This window comes from Aquila chrysaetos, chromosome 1 (genome assembly GCF_900496995.4).
Source record: "Aquila chrysaetos chrysaetos chromosome 1, bAquChr1.4, whole genome shotgun sequence".
Classification (NCBI taxonomy): domain Eukaryota; kingdom Metazoa; phylum Chordata; class Aves; order Accipitriformes; family Accipitridae; genus Aquila; species Aquila chrysaetos.
The window spans coordinates 47,585,554-47,604,456 of record NC_044004.1 but is presented as its reverse complement, the minus strand read 5'-3'; the positions used below and the strand labels follow the sequence as shown (position 1 = coordinate 47,604,456).

The window sequence follows — 18,903 nt, the reverse complement described above, 5'->3', positions numbered from 1 at the left end:
TGGACTAAGGATTATTTTTTTTTCTGTTTTCTTATCACTAGGTTGAAAAGAGTTTTTGTGATTTCTATTGGCTTTCAATGGAAGTAGATAAAACCACAGCTTTTGAAAACTGTTATATACTAACTTGAAAAGATAGAGTTGTATGACCCTATAAAAAAACATTTCACATTGTGATACCATTATAAAGGAGCTTTAAATGAAAGATTATGTACCTTTACTGGATTGTACAGTTCACTAGAAATCTTTTTTTTTTTTTTTTAAAGGAATTCCAGTCGATGTTGCAGTCAACATCTTCATTAACAGCTTTGGGTCAATTCAAGAGACAACTATGGTAAGACTGAAAGGAAATTAATATAGCACACGCGGAGATTTTATTTTTAAACTAAATTTCAGGCTGAGGATTATGAACTACAAAGTAGAAATTACTGTTATGATCGTAGACACTGAGAACTGAGTTAATGAGGTTAGTGATAGACTGACTGCGCTTTATGCCATAAACCTATTAATCTATTTCACCCTATATTTGTCCATAGATTGTTATAGCTTTTAGAATCTGATGTATATGAAAGCAAATCCATGGTTTCTAAGATGCAAGAATTACACTTATTTCCATAAGTTATTAAATTCAGGGGAAGAACATATTTGGTAGTATGAATTAAGTAATCTTCCTGAGAGTTAATATATAGGTTGCTTGGTGTATTACTAAAGAAAATACTAGGACTTTATATGAGGGAAAAAGGACATACACGCATAAGGCTGAAGCATACAGGTTCTCTGTTTTGTGTAGACCTGAGGATAGGAGTAAATCGTGGAGGAATAGAAGGAGAAGGAGTAAAGGAGTAGACCATCAATGACCATACTCTTACTCCTGTTTATTTAATGTGTGAGAGAGATAAACTGAGGAGTGAGGTTTTTAAAAATGTGTTTGCAGTTCAGTCAGAAAATGTCAACATGTCAATAACAGCACCAAATAATCCTCATTACAATTTTGACTTTTTTTGTTTCTTTAGGAAATAAAATCTATTTCAAAATAAGAAGTCATTTCAGCAAAGCCCTTTCCAATATTTTGGGACTTAAAGATTTTTTTTGCAATAGTATTTCCAATAAATACCATAAAAAATATTGCCAAAAAAATGACATGTAATTGTTGAAGATGTTCTGACCTGATCAGGGTTTTTCTTTTGTATAAAAAAGAGGGGAGTACACCATGTCTCACCAGTACGTGGGAAGCCACAGCCAGGGCATGCACTCAGAGTGGGAGTTCTGACGCACTCCCTGAGCATCCCATTTAGAAATAACTTTGGTGATTTGCTGCATCCAAAGCATTTAGGGAGGTCGCAAAACCAGGCTGCTTTTTTCAGTGCTGTGACTAAGGCAGCATTCCTACTCATAATGGCACAGAAGCAATAAACCGTAATACAGCTAATAAATAATAAAACACCTTTTGTTGGTGGTGAAAGTAAGTACCCACTTAAAATTCAGAACCAGCTTACATGATACCCTAATGACATTTCAGTAGGACTGCAGAGCTGCTCAGAGTTAAACATATGTGATGGCTGAAACAGCTTTTGAACAGCTTGGCCAGAAATTTCTGTGTTATTAAGTAGGAGTGAATAAAGATTTAGATTTGATTGCAAATGATAGTCAGTGAACTAATGGCATTAGTGGGAAGTGATATTAGAACAAAGAATGTAGGTATGCCGAAGATACGCTGAGATTTACTTCTGAAAACAAAAAGGGGACTGAAGTTTAAAGAGGGGCGGGGAGGAAGAGCAGGAAAGTAGGAGTAAGATAACTGTCTAAGATGGCAGGTATATTAGGCCAGATGGCCCTTTCAAGTTTCTGAAATTTATTGCATGCTTTTAAAAGTGACTTTTACAGAGCCTTTTTTACAATTCACTCAGATCTAAATAGTAACAAAACATGAATGTAAGGAGTGTGGTTCCCCCCCCACATTAAATATGCTCTCTGCAGCAATGTATGTATGCCTGTCTGTGAATTCCTGATATGGTCACTCACAAATTTACTAGGATGTTCTGTAAGATAAGTCACGCTTTCCTCCATATTTCAGAACTTCAGACACCATCCTTGCTTTAATTTATGCTTTTATTTAGATTTCTACATCCATCCGATCACCATGATAGCTAAGCATGTTTATGTGAAGTGTGGATTACTTCTTGGTTGCCTTAATGTATCACAGGAAGCGCTGACAAAAGAAATGGTCAATCTGTTCTTCCGCGTATCAGTTGGGAAACTATTCCTGCTGCAGTGGGCATTGGGTCCTATGGACATTCAGAAACCACTGCCGTCTTGGGAATAGGCTGGTACTCGTCTTCAGATGGTCTGGGTAATGCATAAGATAGTAGAAGCGAGTCCCTTAAACTAGGAAAAAACTGTTACGTCCAGAATCACAGGAAAAGTGTTTCCTGGAGCTGAGGCACACTAAGTCTGTGAAGGACCAAAGGGGCCTCGTGGATTCAGAAAGGAGAGATATTTGCAGGCAGTGACACAACTGCTAAAAAAGGTTGGTCAGTGCTGGAGAAGAGAGTGGCTGTCTGCATCTCTACTGTCTCAGGCGTTTGTGTGAATCACGAGACATATTGATTTCTTGACTGTCTCTAAAGTTACCAGAAGCTACTAAACTGGTTGGGGTGATATCATTACTGGTACCAAAATCTGTGAAATAATATATTTCTAAGTATTTCAGTTGATGAAGAATCATGATGATTCTTGGCTCTGGTGCCATTTCTGGCTGTAATGGCTGAATTCATAGGTTTTTGCAAAATCTACATGGGGGTAAAGCATCCTGTTTTAGCCATGCTGAAGGGACGATTCCTTCTTTTAGGTGATGGAAGGGTGGGGAAAAATAACCATGGGTGCCAGGTGATTGGCAGTGAGGTGGTGGTAGAGGGCCCAACAAACAAATGTGTGGAGTGCCAGTGAGAAAAGGCCATTTGGCATGCTGATCTCCTTTTGTTCAGAAGGATGTTAAAAGAGATGCAGAAGGAAATATCTTCAACAAGATGTCCTGTATCCCACTCTTAGACCCTTCTCTGAAATAGCCAACTCTGGGCTTAATGTCTGGAACTTCTAACTAGTGGCTGGTTCTGATGGTTCCTCATGTATTTCAGGAATCCCACAAATTATTTTCAATTATTTTTGCTTTCTGTCCTTCTGGTCCCATGATGATTGCATTCTTAGCTATGCAGTTGGCTCATCCTCAACAGGAAAGAGTAGACATTACCTCCCACTGAGGTAGAATCTACTTAGTTTTAAAAGAGAAGGGATTTTCTTTATAGAAAAGCATTGACAGGTTTGAAGTAATATTGATTTGAAGCAAGATAGGACCCATAGGCTGGATCCTATGCCCAGAAGCCTGTATTGCTTTAATCAAGTCCTCGTGAAGAAACTGAAGGGCAAATGTTTGCTCTGTGTCTAGAAAGGGTAGTGTTCATATTGTGTTGCTGAATACTCAAGAGAATTATGACTTTTTCACACACGTATCAAACAAGTTACCTGGAAAAACTAAACAAAAAATTAGTTAACTACAGAGAGAATAAGAATTTGTACAGGTAAAATGGAGAAGAGCTTATACCAGAGTGGGTACCTTCCAGTAAGCTCCCTTTATTTTGAATCCTGTCACTTGTTTCCTTCTAGCCCATTAGACTCCTTGTCTAGGATCCTCATGCTAACTCTGCTTCTGATTTTGTTTTTTTAGACTGCAGATTTGTGGGATAATATGGTGATTATGTCACATTTAGAAACTGTTATAGACTGGATGACCAGTCAGGGATTCCTAGGGAAAGATGCTTTCTGGTATAAATACCCATAGGGCTATAGTATTTTAGCTGTGCTGATAATCTGTCTACAGAATCTGTATTCAAGGTTTGTACTTGCAGCGTAACCTTTCTTCACTGACTCAAATGGCAAAACACCACTTCCTCCTTCTTTACTTTAAAACCTTGCAGAAAGGTCTTTTTAATATTTATGTATATAAAGGAAAATTCGGTTTCCTTGTTTTAATCTTAAAGATGCCATTTTCTACTTTATTAAAAGACAGTGCTATTATGCTTCTTTTCTTTGTATGGGTGCAGTTCATGTAGAAAAAGCCTTTCATGATCTTCTGTGTGCTCCAGTTTGCAGAGAGTGATGTATTGGCTATGCCTGGTTTCTGGCCTGAGGAGTTTTTCTGGCCACATGCCCACTGTTTAGTAGGTTTCATTTGAAATATTTCCTAGAATGCCTTCCCTTTCAACCTCCCTGAAAACAACTTGCCTTCTGTTGGAGTTTCAAGGGAAAACAAAGCCCTGTAGAATCCTTCTGTGATTCTTTTTACCTGCCAGGTTCCTCCTAGCTCTAACACTGATAAATATCTCTTCCACCCCCTGCCCCTAGTTTCAAGTTTTTTAATTGCTGTTATGGGTTTGTGTGGTGGGGTTTGTGTAGCGGGGGAGGGGCTGCAGGGTGGCTCCTGTGAGAAGCTGCTAGAAGCTTCCCCGGCTCCGAGTCAGACCCACCTCCGGCCAAGGCTGAGCCCATCAGTGACGGTGGTAGCACCTCTGGGAGAACAGATTTAAGAAGGGGAACCTGCAGTGAGTAGTGGGATTGGAATGTGAGAGGAACCCCTATGGAGATACTGAGGTCAGTGAGGAAGGAGGGGAGGAGGTGCGCCGGAGGAGGGGATGCCCCTGCAGCCCGTGGTGGGACGGTAGGCTGTCCCCCCCAGCCCACGGAGGGGAGTGGGGGAGCAGATGCCCACCTGCAGCCCGGGGAGAGAGGAGCCCACGCCGGAGCAGGGGGATGCCCCCCAAGATGGCCGTGACTCCATGGGAAAGCCCGCGCTGGAGCAGTCTGTGCCTGAAGGACTGCGGCCCGAGGAAGGGACCCATGCTGGAGCAGTTCTTGAAGAACTGCAGCCCATGGGAAGGACTCACATTGGAGAAGTTCATGGAGAACTGTCTCCCGTGGGAGGGACCCCACGCTGGAGCAGGGGAAGAGTGAGGAGTCCTCCCCCTGAGGAGGAAGGAGCGGCAGAGACAAGGTGTGATGAACTGACCCCAACCCCCATTCCCCGTCCCCCTGCGCCGCTGGGGAGGAGGAGGTAGAGACAACCGGGAGTGGAGTTGAGCCAGGAAGGAGGGACGGGTGGGGTGAAGGTGTTTTAAGATTTGGTTTTACTTCCCATTATCCTTGTTTTGATGGGATTGGTAGTAAATTAAATTGATTTTGTTTCTTCCCCAAGCTGAGTCTGTTTTTTGCCTGTGACCGTAAGTAGTGAGTGATCCCTCCCTGTCCTTGTCTCGACTCACAAGCTTTTCTTTATAATTTCTCCTTTTCATCCTACCCGGGCTGGAGTGGGAGGACTGAGTGAGCAGCTTCGTGGTGCTTTGTTACCAGCTGGGCTTAAACCACGACAATTGCTATTTGACTCTCCTTTATTATAAAATGCTGATCATTCTGCAATATTTAAAGAAGGTTTGTAAAATGTATAGGAGGAAGACCATGTGCTTCATGCAGACCACTTCTTCAACCCCTCTTAAACCTAACTGTAGTGCACATACTGAATCTTAAAATTCATTGCCAAAATTTGAGAGGACTGGTTGCAGACTTCTTTCAAAATAGATTTTTAACAGATCATAGTCTATACTGCTACCAGATGCTGTAATAGTTCATATTCTTCTAAGAGCCCTTCTGCACATCATTGTCTGGCTAACCACAGTTTTGTATCCTGACATCTCTTTGCTTCCTTCTACATTTTCTGTATTGCCTCAAGTATGTGGTGGCCTTCCTCTCCAAGTACTCCCTTGCACAAGTTTCTAGTCATTTAGGTAGGTCTGAACCTACCTATTTTAGGTTAATGGGATTTTTCTTCCATTGACTTAAATGGGAACAGAATCAAGTTCTTAAAATGTCACAACATCCTGTTGTTTGGTATATTTAAGTTCATTTGTAATAGAGCAAGGAAGGAAATAAAATAGCATCCACCTGATCTTACTTCCAATTCTTATTTTGCCAGTGCATTCTGCTTTTCAGTGATGTAAACATCTCCTTCTGAATGGTTAAGCTGAAGGCAAGTGGTAGACACTGCTTATCATTTGCCTATGGCCTTGAGAAGGCATCTTATTTTGTTAAAACTAGGGTAGTGCACTTGTTTATGGGGAAATTAATTTTAGTGTAATGAATAGTGTAACGCTTGTGAGCATGAACAGTATGCAGTATTTATCTCATATGGTTTAAAGTAATTGTTTTCACTGAGACAAGAAGTGCATATGGAATGGGAACTTCAGCAAGAAGCAAGTAAAGTAAATTTTCAAATATATACATATAATTGAAAAAATGCTTTCTGAGATAATGACCTGAATTCCCTCCTGTTCTGAAGCTTCTCTATGAAAGCCTTCCAGTACAAAGTCACTTCATGTTAACTATTATTTTATACTTCTTCTTTACTTTGACAAGATAATATAGGTCTTTGTATAAGTAAGAGTCAGACTACATATTTTTTCAAAAACAAACTGCCAGCCAGTAACATCTCTCAGAACTATGCATATTAATAAATATCACCTCAGTTCTTTCTACTTAGTTTTGATGCTTTGCTTTTCCTTACAGTGCAGTAAAGCAAAATATTACAAAGTATAGCATAATAAAGAAATACCTGGGTAATCTGACTGGTGGACTGGATGTGGGAAAGTGGGCACCGTATTCCAATTAATGGGATAAATCAACAGGGTAAATTATTCTGCATGAGGTCTTAGCCAAGTGAACTCCTTCTTGTTGGAGTTAGCATGACTTTCTCAACATGGCACTTGCTTTGGGCTGTAACTGTATACATTGCAGTAAGTACAACAGAAGATGACTCACATTGTATCAACAGAAAAATGTGTAAGAAAGAGGGCACTAATGTGTAAAATAAACAACTTTATAAAATCAGTTTGTTATGCAGAATACATTGACAAATGAAAAAATATGTTGAGAACTCACTGATTTCTAGCATTTTGCTGTAATTGTAAAGCAGTAGCAGTGTTTTCACTGCTCTAAAAGACGCAGCCTTTATCTCAGGATGCTTGGTACCTAATAGACAATTATGAAAAAACAAAACACACCATAGAAGACAACTAGGATGACTGGAGATAGAAGTTATCTTACATATAGAATTTTGGTTTATTTGTTGGGTTTTTTTTACTTTATTTCGACAATACCTTTATTCTTTTTCTGTATGTGATCTGCCTAGTTTACATATACATAAAAAAGAGGCACTGTTTTTTTACATAAATGTAAATGTAAAAAGCAAAAAGACTTAGAGGTAAGACTGAAAAATCATAACTGACATACTGGGTCAGATTTTTCCTTTGGATGCACACAGCTTTCACTAAGGACAGAACACATGCGGGTATCGTTTTGCCCTGAGACACATGCTACTCCAATTCCCAAAGGCAAAATTAGGTTCTCACTGAGCATGGCTCTACTACTGTCCATCCTTGAGCAAGAGTCCTGCTGAATCCAGGAGGAAGTTTCCTCTGTGTAAAGCCTTGATTTTGTCTCTTTGAGACCTATTCTGTTTCTGCTTTCATGCAGGCTACCTCAGTACTTGTGTCACAAGCTAGCATCAGTTTTCCTCAGTTACCAAAATAATCTCAAATAACTGTTACAGGGTCTGAGGCTGTATTCTGGGTGTGTAGTGTAAAATCTATTATCTACCTGGTCTGTTTTTTGCTTTTATAGTGTAATATTTTGCCATCAGTGTGCCACTTAACCAAATGAAGAATAAGCTGGAATTTACACTCACAGGATATCCTGACAGAAGTGATAACCGAGCCTGCTGCCTGCGGCAATTTAGGGTAGTCGAGCTATGGCCTCCCTCTGCCCTGCCGCATGCTTTTCTCTGTGCCTAGGAAACAGGGGGCTACTATTGAAGGGATGCAAAAATGATTCGGGGGGGACAATTTGGTCCTTTTTTTAAAGAAAGTTACTATATTCAAAACATGAATGAGACATCATCTACCTATTTGTAGTAAAGTCTATTAACCTTAACACTTCTTAATGTCATTTGAATAGTGATGACCATCTTTGTGATAGAAAAATCAGGGCATAAATTGTTGTTTTCTTCAGAGTCTGATAGAATCATTTTCTTTCTCCATGGGTTTTTGGCTAGAGTTTTGGCTAGTCTAATATTTATGTATTCTTCCCATCAGGATTATAGAGTCAACATCTTTCTAAGACAGAAGTGGAATGACCCCAGACTCAAACTGCCCAATGATTGGAGAGGTTCAGATACGCTGACAGTGGACCCAACTATGTTTAAATGTCTTTGGAAGCCAGACTTATTCTTTGCAAATGAAAAAAATGCTAACTTCCATGATGTCACACAAGAAAATATCCTTCTTTTTATATTTCGGGATGGAGATGTCCTAGTCAGCATGAGGTATTTTATAGATATATCACTACTCTTTTTTCAAATGACTTGATATGAGATATATATGCTGTGTTAGACTTAGTAATGTAATACAGTTTATGACTAATATTTACATTTATATGACAGTTTGTAAACAATACTACAATAAATTAAATGTGTGTAAAGAAATCAGATGAAGGTGTTTTAAAACATGTCAGTTGATAGCACAGCAGGTACGAGAGATTTGAAGTGTGTGTACGTTTTTATGTCATGTTAAGCTAACACATTAAGTAAACTAGTATTATTGGAAGCAAAATTTAAACCCTTTTGATAATTGCTTAGATTCCTGGAAGCACAATGAAATGGATAAGATATCTGAAGTAAAGCCTTCAGCAAAACAATATAATTTGCACACCACTTGAATTTCTACATCAACTAAAGAAAATGATGATTACTTACTAATGATATAGGGAAAGGCAAAATTACAAAATTTGTGAATATAAATTTTTTGTAAAAGTACTGGGACATAATCCTGATTAAGTTCTGTGCCTTACTGGATGTAGTTTTTTTCAGAAGACCCCAAAATATTGTTTAATTTCATTGCAATTAATGCATACTCTTTTGTGGTTTGACTTGGTTTATCGAAGGTATACACCATGCCATAAAAATAATCATCCACTGAAAATAGCAAATTGGTTGATTAAAAAGGATGTCACAGTGAATTACAGATCTGGAGAGTTAATAGACACAATGATTTGTAGAGATTAGGCTCAGTTTCCTAACAGTGAGTGAATTATCTTCTGGTGTGAATTGGAACATATTGTCCTGATAGAGGAAAAAATGATTACCCGAATATACTGCAACTTTACTGTTAAGAGGGAATCACTTCTGAAGTTATGGTCACTTGAGCTATTTCGTCCTGGACTAGAATTGGCTAGAAAAAAGAAAGAAGGTGGGAAAGTCTGGGTTCTTTTTTGCCCCTTCCAAATAAGGATGAGAAAACTCAGTCTCAAGACTTTTGCAGATATTGATCAGAAAAGAAAATATGTTGGGCAATCAAAGCATTTAATTTGGCTCACTCTGAAGGTCCTGGTTCTGATTTCAGTTGTTCCTGTAGCAGGTTTTGAAGTCTGTAGAAATTAATATTTCAAAATAGAAAATCATTTTCAGCTATAAAAGAAACTTCTCATTTGAAACAGCAAATGTTAAATGAAACATTGATACTTTTTTCAAATATTTTTTGAGGTTGCAGCTATTCATAAATGAGCTTATTTCAGGCATTAGGTTAGGTTAGTGAATAGTGAATATTGAGTTAATACTAATAGAAGTGTTTCTGATGGAAAAATTCTTCTCTGAAACTTCCAAATAACATAACCAAATTCAATAAAGTTTGAAATTGATGTTGTCCTCTAAAAATATTCTGTGGATTTTAATAATACATTATGTTCATAAATTATATGTATGCAGGTAAGATTAATTTTTTGAGGCACTGAGGTTTGGTGACATGCTACTAACATTTTCTTTTTTAAAAATATATAATTGCTATGCCTTGTATTTTTAGTTTACAGAGATATTACACGTATAAATGAAAGAATCTCCAGTTATCAAAATATGTGAATGATAAAATGCATGTGAGAGAAAGCTGTTGCCTGCATAAACAGCTAAGAATTAGCTGAATTAGGAAACTGAATGTAGGAGTAAAGAGCTGGTGCTTACATGAGGGGAAGTAAGCAGTAGAGTCCCACAGAAAAATCTCTTCTGGGTCCTGTGCTGTTCAACATAAATCATCTCAAAAACTGAATTGGCAGGCACTTTTGATGACGCCAAAATACTCAGGATAGTAAAGGTAAGAAAACACAGTAAGAATTACAAATTAATCTAATGACTAGGCAACAAGGTATGAGATGAAATTCAGTGTAAATAACTGAAAATTATGCATGTGGGAAAAAACTATTTTAACTTTATATAAAAACTGATTGGTTTTGAGGTGGTTATTACCAGCTAGGAAAACAACCTTTGGGTAATAATGGCTAGTTCTCAGAAAACATCGGCTAATGGCTCTGTACTGGTTGAGAAAGTGAATTGAATTCTAGGAAGTATTAGGGATTAAAGAGAATGTCATGCCACTGTATAAATTCATGCTATACTTGCATCTTGAATACAAGGTGCAGTTCTGGTCTTCCCACTGCAAGAAGGCAGGCAAGTATGGTCAAAGGCATGGAACAGCATCCTTTGTGAATAACAGCTAAGCAAAGCAGAACTTTTCACACTGGAAAAAACAAGATAATTGAGGTGGTGGCATAGAGGTCTCTAAATCATGAATAGCACAGAGAGAATGGATGGACATTGATTTTTCACCTTCTTTTCCAGTAAAAGAACTATAAGACAGGCTCCAGATAGATAAAAGGAGATGATTAGAGTGTGTGCAGCTTAGCTACGGCATTCCTTGCTGCAGGATGCAGTGCATGATTAAAGTTGACACGGATTCCAGAAAGCAACTGAAAGCAGAGCAGCTTCTTGGAGGCAAAAAAAAATCTGTCAAGGTCCCTTAAATACTGAAGCATCACTTCTGGTTTAGGAAGTCCTTGAGGTGCAACTTTTGGGAGGCTGCTGGATATCTAGTGAAATATCATTTCCTGATTGCTGTAGTATCATAGTCTTCTTCAGGAGTCTGCCGTTGGCCAGTGCTGGAGACAGGACTCTGTTCTGTATGGAACTTTGGTTTAGTTATTTTTATGACTTATATGTATTTTGTCATGTATTAGTAGTTCTCTAATTTGTGAACTACTGTATGTTTAAAACTCGCTATAAAAATTTATTATTGGACTACTAGAGATAGCTCAATTTCAAACTGCTATTTATTATAACTGTAATTAATTTTTTCTGCTATTTTAGAAGCTGAAAATCAAACACCTGTGATTTTTTTTCTTATTGCCATCTACTACTTACATGGCAGCTCAAACTGTTTTAAAATTCAATTTCTGTATTTTCAGATTGTCTATTACTCTGTCATGCCCTTTGGACTTGACCTTGTTTCCTATGGATACACAGCGCTGCAAGATGCAATTGGAAAGCTGTATGTAAATCAGTCTGTGCATAAAAACAGTTGCCTTCTAGGCGTGCCTGAGAATCAAACAAAAAATGATCAATTCTGTATTGCTCATGTCAACATTTTTAATGAATCTTGAAATTAATATTCACTGGTTCCTACCAATGTACTTCTCCCTATCAAAAATTACGGGTTTTGGCACCATGCACTCTATTTTTAGCTTTTGCTATCAAACATAATGACAACTGATGAGTTTTACAAAAACATTTACAATAAACTTAATAAAATGGAAACACATATCATTTGGAAAAAAGAATCCATGGTTTTCCAGGTAGTTTTAACTTCCACAACCTGTGTTGCTTTGTAGGTTGTTGGGGTCCAATTTATCCCCTTGGACTGATGATGTATGGTATCGTTTGAAACTCGTTTGATACGGTACCAAAGGAAAAGTATTTGATGCTAATACATTGAAAGCATTTAGTATGAAACCTTTTGAAAGTGGTTTCAAGATGTGTTGTGGATGTAGTCAGGCATCTCTCCCTTACCAATCCTTCCCTGGTCTCTAGGTGATTTGATTTTATGAAGGGACAGGCAGGCCTCACCTCTGAAGGGCTTCATGCCATGCTGGAAGTTGCAGCCAAAATGTTTCTGAAACCCATCTTCATTCCTGCGCCCCAAGTGTAAGGGTTCCTACTCAATGACAGCCTTTTCCCAACACTCTGATCCCTGGTGATCCCACTTTCATGGTAATTTTGTTTTTCTGAGTAAGGACAAACGTGGAGCAGGAGAAGGAAGGTGGCTTGCTCCGGCCAGCTCCTGGACAAAAACTTTGTTCAGTTGTCACTCCACCAGGTCTGGTGGGGAAGGTGCTGTCAGGGAAGGGAAGACAAAAGTGAAGAAAGAGCGAGGTTAATCAAAGCTGAGCAGGGCATCCCAGTGGGGACAACGGTAATAATAATAATAATAATAATAATAATAATAATAATAATAACAACAATGATATCAGAGCTTTACAATTTTGTTATTGATTGCCAGCATTTACCTTTAGAACTGTAGTATGTCCATAGTAGTTTTGCCCATCACTAATATGTATGTACATGAGCTGAAGTAAACTCTTATAGTAAACCCAAATCAGTTTGGGATTAAACTGGAATTAGATGGTAATATTAATGGAAGTTTGCTCAAGCTTTCTCAGTCTGGGTTGCCTTTAAGCATTGCAAAGCATAGTTATTCAAGGAAGAGATACTCATAAAAAAATTATCAGTAACTTTATTTAAACAACCTTATTGTCTCTCTCCATCCTAAATTGATATATTCAAATTCAGGAGGAATCTGCTCCTTTGGAAAGGCAATGTGCACTGAACTTTTTTCTTTCTACCTTTTAATTCAGTTGACAACAGTAAGAATGGTACCCATGACTTTCTGTCTGTCCCTCCAGTTCCAGCAGTGGGCTTGCTTTCCCTGTTAGCCATTGGCAGTTTTATTCTACTTAAGTTATTTTCAACTCAATATTTTATTTCTAGTTGCTAGATTTCCAAAACCAAAAAGGCCACCAATTTTTACTAAGCTGTTCTTGTATCTGCAGTTATGATACCCAGTTCCCTATAGACAAAATTTTCACTGTCCAGTAATTTTTATCATAAAGGATCTTGGCAGTTTTGTGATTTGCTGTATGTTGGAAGGGGGTGAGACTGATTTTATGAATGAAGCATTAAAACATCTAATTTTTTTTTTATATTACCTTCCATCATGGAGCTTTGAGGCATTGTGATTTTTATAAAGTTGTGAATCTTACAGAAGTTAGCTTATAAACAATTTACCTTTTTTAGTCACAGCTGTTTTTCAAAGGTAAAAAAAATAATCTAATGCCTCCAGAAAAAGAATAGTTCTTTAAACATTTTTCAGAGGCTTTGAATTGCAAAACACTGCATTCCAACTCCCATCCTTTTTATGTTTCCCCATCTCTGTTCCCATTTAACACACATTATCTCTGTTTGAATTAAGTTAATCCTTAATAAACAGAAGGTAGCAGAAAAAGGCATGTAAAATCATAATTATGATTATGCATATTTAATCAATATTGCTTTATGCTTGAATATTGTGAGCTTACCTTTCACTGCCTCTCACTTGGTGGTGTTGAATGTATCATGATTTAGACACTCACATGTATGTTGAAGTCTGTCCATACCCAGGAGATCATGAAGGCACTGAACTGATTTCAGTAGGACTACACATCTAAATTCCTGGTCAAGTATTTCCTGAATGGCAATGCTTTCATGAATCAGAGCCTTTAATCTGAACAACTAAGCAGAAAGGTTGTTTTACACAAAACCCAAGATTCATCACAGTAATTGAGTTTTTAAATTCTTTTGAAGTTACTAGGACTTGTGAGTGCTGTTAAAGTTCAGTATATTTTTCGTGCTTTGCTGAAGTAGAGTATGAATGAATAGGGAGACTTCAAAGCTGTGGAGAACAGAGCTTTGCTTGCTTTGTTTAAACAGTAAGCACTGTAACAAACACCTCTTAATCAGTGTAATATTGCTGATAATGTAATGATCTACCCACCAAGTCCTAATTTAGGCCTACATAAAAATTCAGTTATGGATTATTTCATTTTTGTATTTAATTCTTTGAACAGGATATAAAAAGAAAAAGAGTGAAAGAAATACAATACATGTATGCTAGATTTTCTTGCAGAGCTTACTCTGATTGAGATGGTTCTTTAAACGATTATTATTATTTTGTTCTTGTAGTTGGTTACACAACTGATGACTTACGGTTTATCTGGCAGTCTGGAGATCCTGTACAGCTAGAGAAAATTGCTCTGCCTCAGTTTGATATTAAAAAGGAGGATATCGAATATGGTAACTGTACCAAGTACTATAAAGGCACAGGTAGGTAATATAAGTAATTTCCTTGGTAAAAAACTTTAAGCTTCCTTCAATTACTGTTTATAGTTAATGGTTAATATTCCTGTTCATGCCTTAGATTTCATGGGATAAAATAGATTACTTTTAACTAACAAGTAGTTCATATAATAGTAACTATCATATGTGATTACTGCAAACTAATTCAAATGTAGAAACATCTAGGTTGAAGATGAGATTAAATGTTTGTCTTGGTTTTGCTTACATGTCTTGTGATCTTACTATCACCATTTTGTTTCTATAGTCCTAATACCCATTTATGCTTGTAAGTGTTTAACTCTTCTGAAAGGATGTTCACATAGAATTATGCCAGTTGCAGCAAAGTAGGATGATTTTGGTTTTCCGGTCCGACTTTTGTTCCAGAAGTGGATAGTATTAGAGTATAACTTCACATGCTTCACCCTGCAGGTTCTTCCTTTCTCTAAGTGTTTTGGAAAGTCCATCATTATAGAAGGCTGCTTACAATCCTCGGCCCTGTATTTATTTCATCCTATGATTATTTTCTGAGTTTGGGCACAAATTTATCCAATGATTTTTGTACTCTGGCTTCTAATGATTTATCTTTTCTACCTTGATTGATTCCTGCCTATAATTATATCCAAAGTACTCACATACTGTGGCAACCACAAGACTTTCTACAAGAAGAGAAGTCAGCAGGGTGTATTTTAGTGAGTGCTCTTACATCATACAAATACACCTCTCATTAAAACTCAGTGAGGATGGCTGTGGTGCTGCAGCTTCTGAGGATCCCCTGCAAGTTTCTCATTGACTATTCAGCTGAAGTTGAGGGTCTGTTACTTGCAGTTACTTCTGAGCTAGATCCCAAGTCTGAACAGAGCTCAAGTAACCTTAGGAGATCTCAGAGTTAAAGAATTTAACTTGAAAAAGATAATGAAAATTGAAATGGGGTTTGTTTTTTAACTGCAAAATGAGGGAGTTCTTAGCCTAACTGCATAACTCAGCATCCCAGGTGATTTACCATTTGTAATAATATGAAATTAGCTCTCCTCAGGAAAATTCTGCATTTGTGAAAGCACAACTAACAATTGCCAGTGATTGCATTCAAATCTAAGTCAGGATATGGTAGAAGCTTACTTAGCAGTGAGAAAAATATTTTATTCTTTATTAAACAATGAATTTACTGAAAAAAATAGGCTGTAAAGTAGTGAAATATTAAAGGAATGGATCTTGCAATTCCAAAATAAAAGTTACACAAATGGAAAAATTGGAATACTTACATTCTCTCTGAGGGAAAAAGTTTGCTATCTTGTTATTGAAGGTATCATGATCGTTTTGAGTTTTGCCCTAAATCTAAAATTAAACATCTAAAAACTCTTTTGATATTTTAGGTATTTTTAGGAACCTTAAAGAAAAATATCTAAGAATTGTACACTTTACTATTAAACAGGAAAGAAAATCAGTAGTGTTCTCTCAAGTTTCAGCACCTTGTGACCACAAGTTGAAATGACACTGTGCAAAATGCTCAGTAAAATGGTCACATTGTGTGTGTGTGTGTATGTGATTTGAACATTGAAGAAAGAACATGAGAGAACCATCAGAGGGGGTAGAGTGACAACATGAAGTTTTTTAAAGTTTTCCTAATTCTTTTATTGTGAATCCTTTTTGTTTAAAAATTAAGAACATCCATGCTAATCTCATAATCAAGACTGGAATTAATACTTCATTAATGTGAATGGAATATTTTAGTACTCTGAAGTATTTTTAAAGGGTGTTTTCAGTAATCAGTAGTTGTTTGATTTACTTTAAATTCTTATATTGAAGGTATTTTAAAAAGCAGATTTTGCACACATAGTTAAAATTAATTCAGTTAAGGATTTTACAGGTAATCAAGATGCAGTGTTGCATGTAGAAGATATTTTCCAAAATTATGGCCTATGTAGGAGATTCTTGCCAATTGCAAAGAACTTAATCTTTACTGCCAATTTACGTCAACTGAAGTTTTATCATACCTACCTAAGTAGAAAGAGGGTCAACTAATTTGGGGTGACTTTTTGTGGCAATAAATTGAATATTTAAATTTGCAAATTGCCTATTCTTTGTTTATCAATATGTATGACAGATCCAAATAGATCCTTGCGAGCTGAATGGTGAGGGCAATAGATACTATTCTCTGCCTGATGAAAGATGATTCAAAGGCATACAGAATGCATTTCTGGCATAAAGCAAACAAATAATGATTTTGAAGGTCATCCCTCATTTGAAAATAAAACCTAGAAGTATCTGGAAACTCTTCAGAAATTATAGAGGGGAAATTTGTCAGACAACAGAACATTGAAGAGGATAGAATGAACTATGAAATACTGTATAGTATCTTCTACACAAGGAAATTTTTCCTTAATGTTTTATTGTTATGTTGTTTTGGTTATTGTATGCCCAAACAGCACTTTTAAGATAACTTATCATTCTATGGCACTTAATTGATAAAATATAGAAGATAAATAGATACATTTTTGACAGATTCTATCTTCTAAATCAGCTTTGCACCAACTTGATTGATAGATATAGATTGATCTGTATTTTGGAATTGCTGTAATATAACATAGGAATGCCTTTTCATTGTGATAGAATAGTTTATGAAGTTGTTTTTACAATGCTCTTGTGTTAATATTAACACAAAAATGCCAGTTCTACTAATTGAGTGAAAATATGAACAGAATTTGTGTTCTGGTTATCGGACTTCCTGATCCATCTGTTATCTCCAGCAAAACCTCTAGTATCTGCAGCTTTATTTTTTATTGAATTCATCTTAACAGATATCTTCTGAAATGTTTGTGTGCTTTAGATCCTCTTTTAAAAGATTTGAGGCAGTATTCCTTGTTTTTAAAATTTACAGTATTTTTAGAGTATTTTTTAAAAAGTCTCTACCAATTTTAGAAGTCACCTGTACCAGCTTTCAGTACTGGGGGAATCTCTGCTTAGTCACATTCAGATCACCTCTTTCCATTCTAAACTTTCTACGCTAATATTTCTTTATTCCATCTTTTGCACAAATTAATGCTAAGTAGGATTTTCAGATGAGCTTAAGCTAGTATGACTGCTAGACCCCATTGGTTTTATCTGGACTGCATCTTGAAGCCAGCATCAAGATAGGAGTCACTTTAACTGCCTGTTACTGATGCGCTGTGAAAAGGTGGAGGGTGCCTTATAGAGCACAGAGAGTACCACATGCCTGACCACACTTGGCGGTTATATAGATCTGTGTTTTGAACATTATTTTTTTCAAATTGAACTCTTTGCATTTATAAAGAAAATCAAATCCTTGAACTTTTAACTTAAATAGAAAAAAGCCTGGAAGATACGGATCGGAAGAGGTTGACCTGCAAAGCACATTAAACATTAATGCATTTATTTCTTTAAAGGTTATTACACTTGTGTAGAAGTAATCTTCACTTTAAGAAGACAAGTTGGATTTTACATGATGGGTGTTTATGCTCCTACACTGCTAATTGTTGTTCTGTCCTGGCTGTCATTTTGGATCAATCCTGATGCAAGTGCTGCAAGAGTCCCACTGGGTAACCTGCGTTTACGCATACTGTCACAATCCACTTTTAACGCCATTGAGTCATTCTCAGTTGCTTTGACAACATGACACTGGACACTGAAAGCAACTTCACTTCCATTATCTGCTCATCATTTTCACTGAAATCTCCTCATTCCTAGTCCTGTAAAATCCACCTCCACATTAAGACTTTGCTTGATAATGGTTCCAGCGTTTGTGTGATAAGCACACTGTCTCTGCTTCTCTCAACCCAGACAAATCTGATCTTATCCACGTTCGGGTGATGCTGCAGACACTGTGGCAATATGCAGTTTATAGGAAATTGAACATTTGAATAATCAGTAAGAAAGCAGGATGATGGGTAAGGCTCTACATAGCTACCTCTTGGAGGAGTTTTTCTGAATTAATAGAAACAGAATGATGACTGGAAGAGAATTAGCATCCTTGTTACCTGATTGGCTTTATTTCATTAGGGGCTCAGTTCATGCAAGTACTTCAGGCTCGTGCATTCATGCTGCTCAGCACAGCGCAGTATGCGGGCCCTTCATGTATTATGAAATAGTAAGACATGGAGTTAATCCAAACAATATTATCTTGACTAATTGGATTGTACATGGGACTCCAACTCTGGGGTGGCCAAACCTGCTGACCCCAAGAGCTCAATGATTCTCCTATTTGGATTCTCTTCCCCATGCCATGACCTCTCCTGCCCCATGCTCTGGCCCCCCCGTGCTCCCCTTTTCCCTGGCACTCCCACCTCCCCAAGTCCATAGTCTCCAAATCTTTTCCATGTCCCAGGAGGTTCAGTGCACCTGATTCCAAGACCCCAGGGGTGCAGTTGCAGAATCCCTCCAGCCACCTGCCTTCCTCAGAAACCTCTCACCCACACTTGGACCTCCACACCCCCACAGGACGTGACTCCTGTGCAGCCTCACGTGCATGAATGTGTGTCGATAAGCACTGGAGCCCCTTGGAGTCAGGACCTGCCACATCACCTTACCAGTCTGTGTCTGTGATC

At 37.4% G+C, this 18,903-nt stretch overlaps 1 protein-coding gene across 4 annotated transcripts in view; it reads left to right on the top strand.

Moving 5' to 3' along the window:
* GLRB (glycine receptor beta) overlaps positions 1-18,903 on the top strand; it is a 53,343-nt gene that overhangs the window by 17,513 nt on the left and 16,927 nt on the right. For 3 of the 4 annotated variants that reach the window (XM_030017706.2, XM_030017697.2, XM_030017688.2), the window contains exons 4-8: positions 264-331; positions 8,190-8,419; positions 11,383-11,465; positions 14,192-14,332; positions 17,746-17,898. In XM_030017706.2, coding sequence (XP_029873566.1) covers positions 264-331; positions 8,190-8,419; positions 11,383-11,465; positions 14,192-14,332; positions 17,746-17,898 — 675 coding nt within the window. The remainder of the gene's footprint in view (positions 1-263; positions 332-8,189; positions 8,420-11,382; positions 11,466-14,191; positions 14,333-17,745; positions 17,899-18,903) is intronic. The other variant, XM_041124744.1, reaches the window with a different exon arrangement.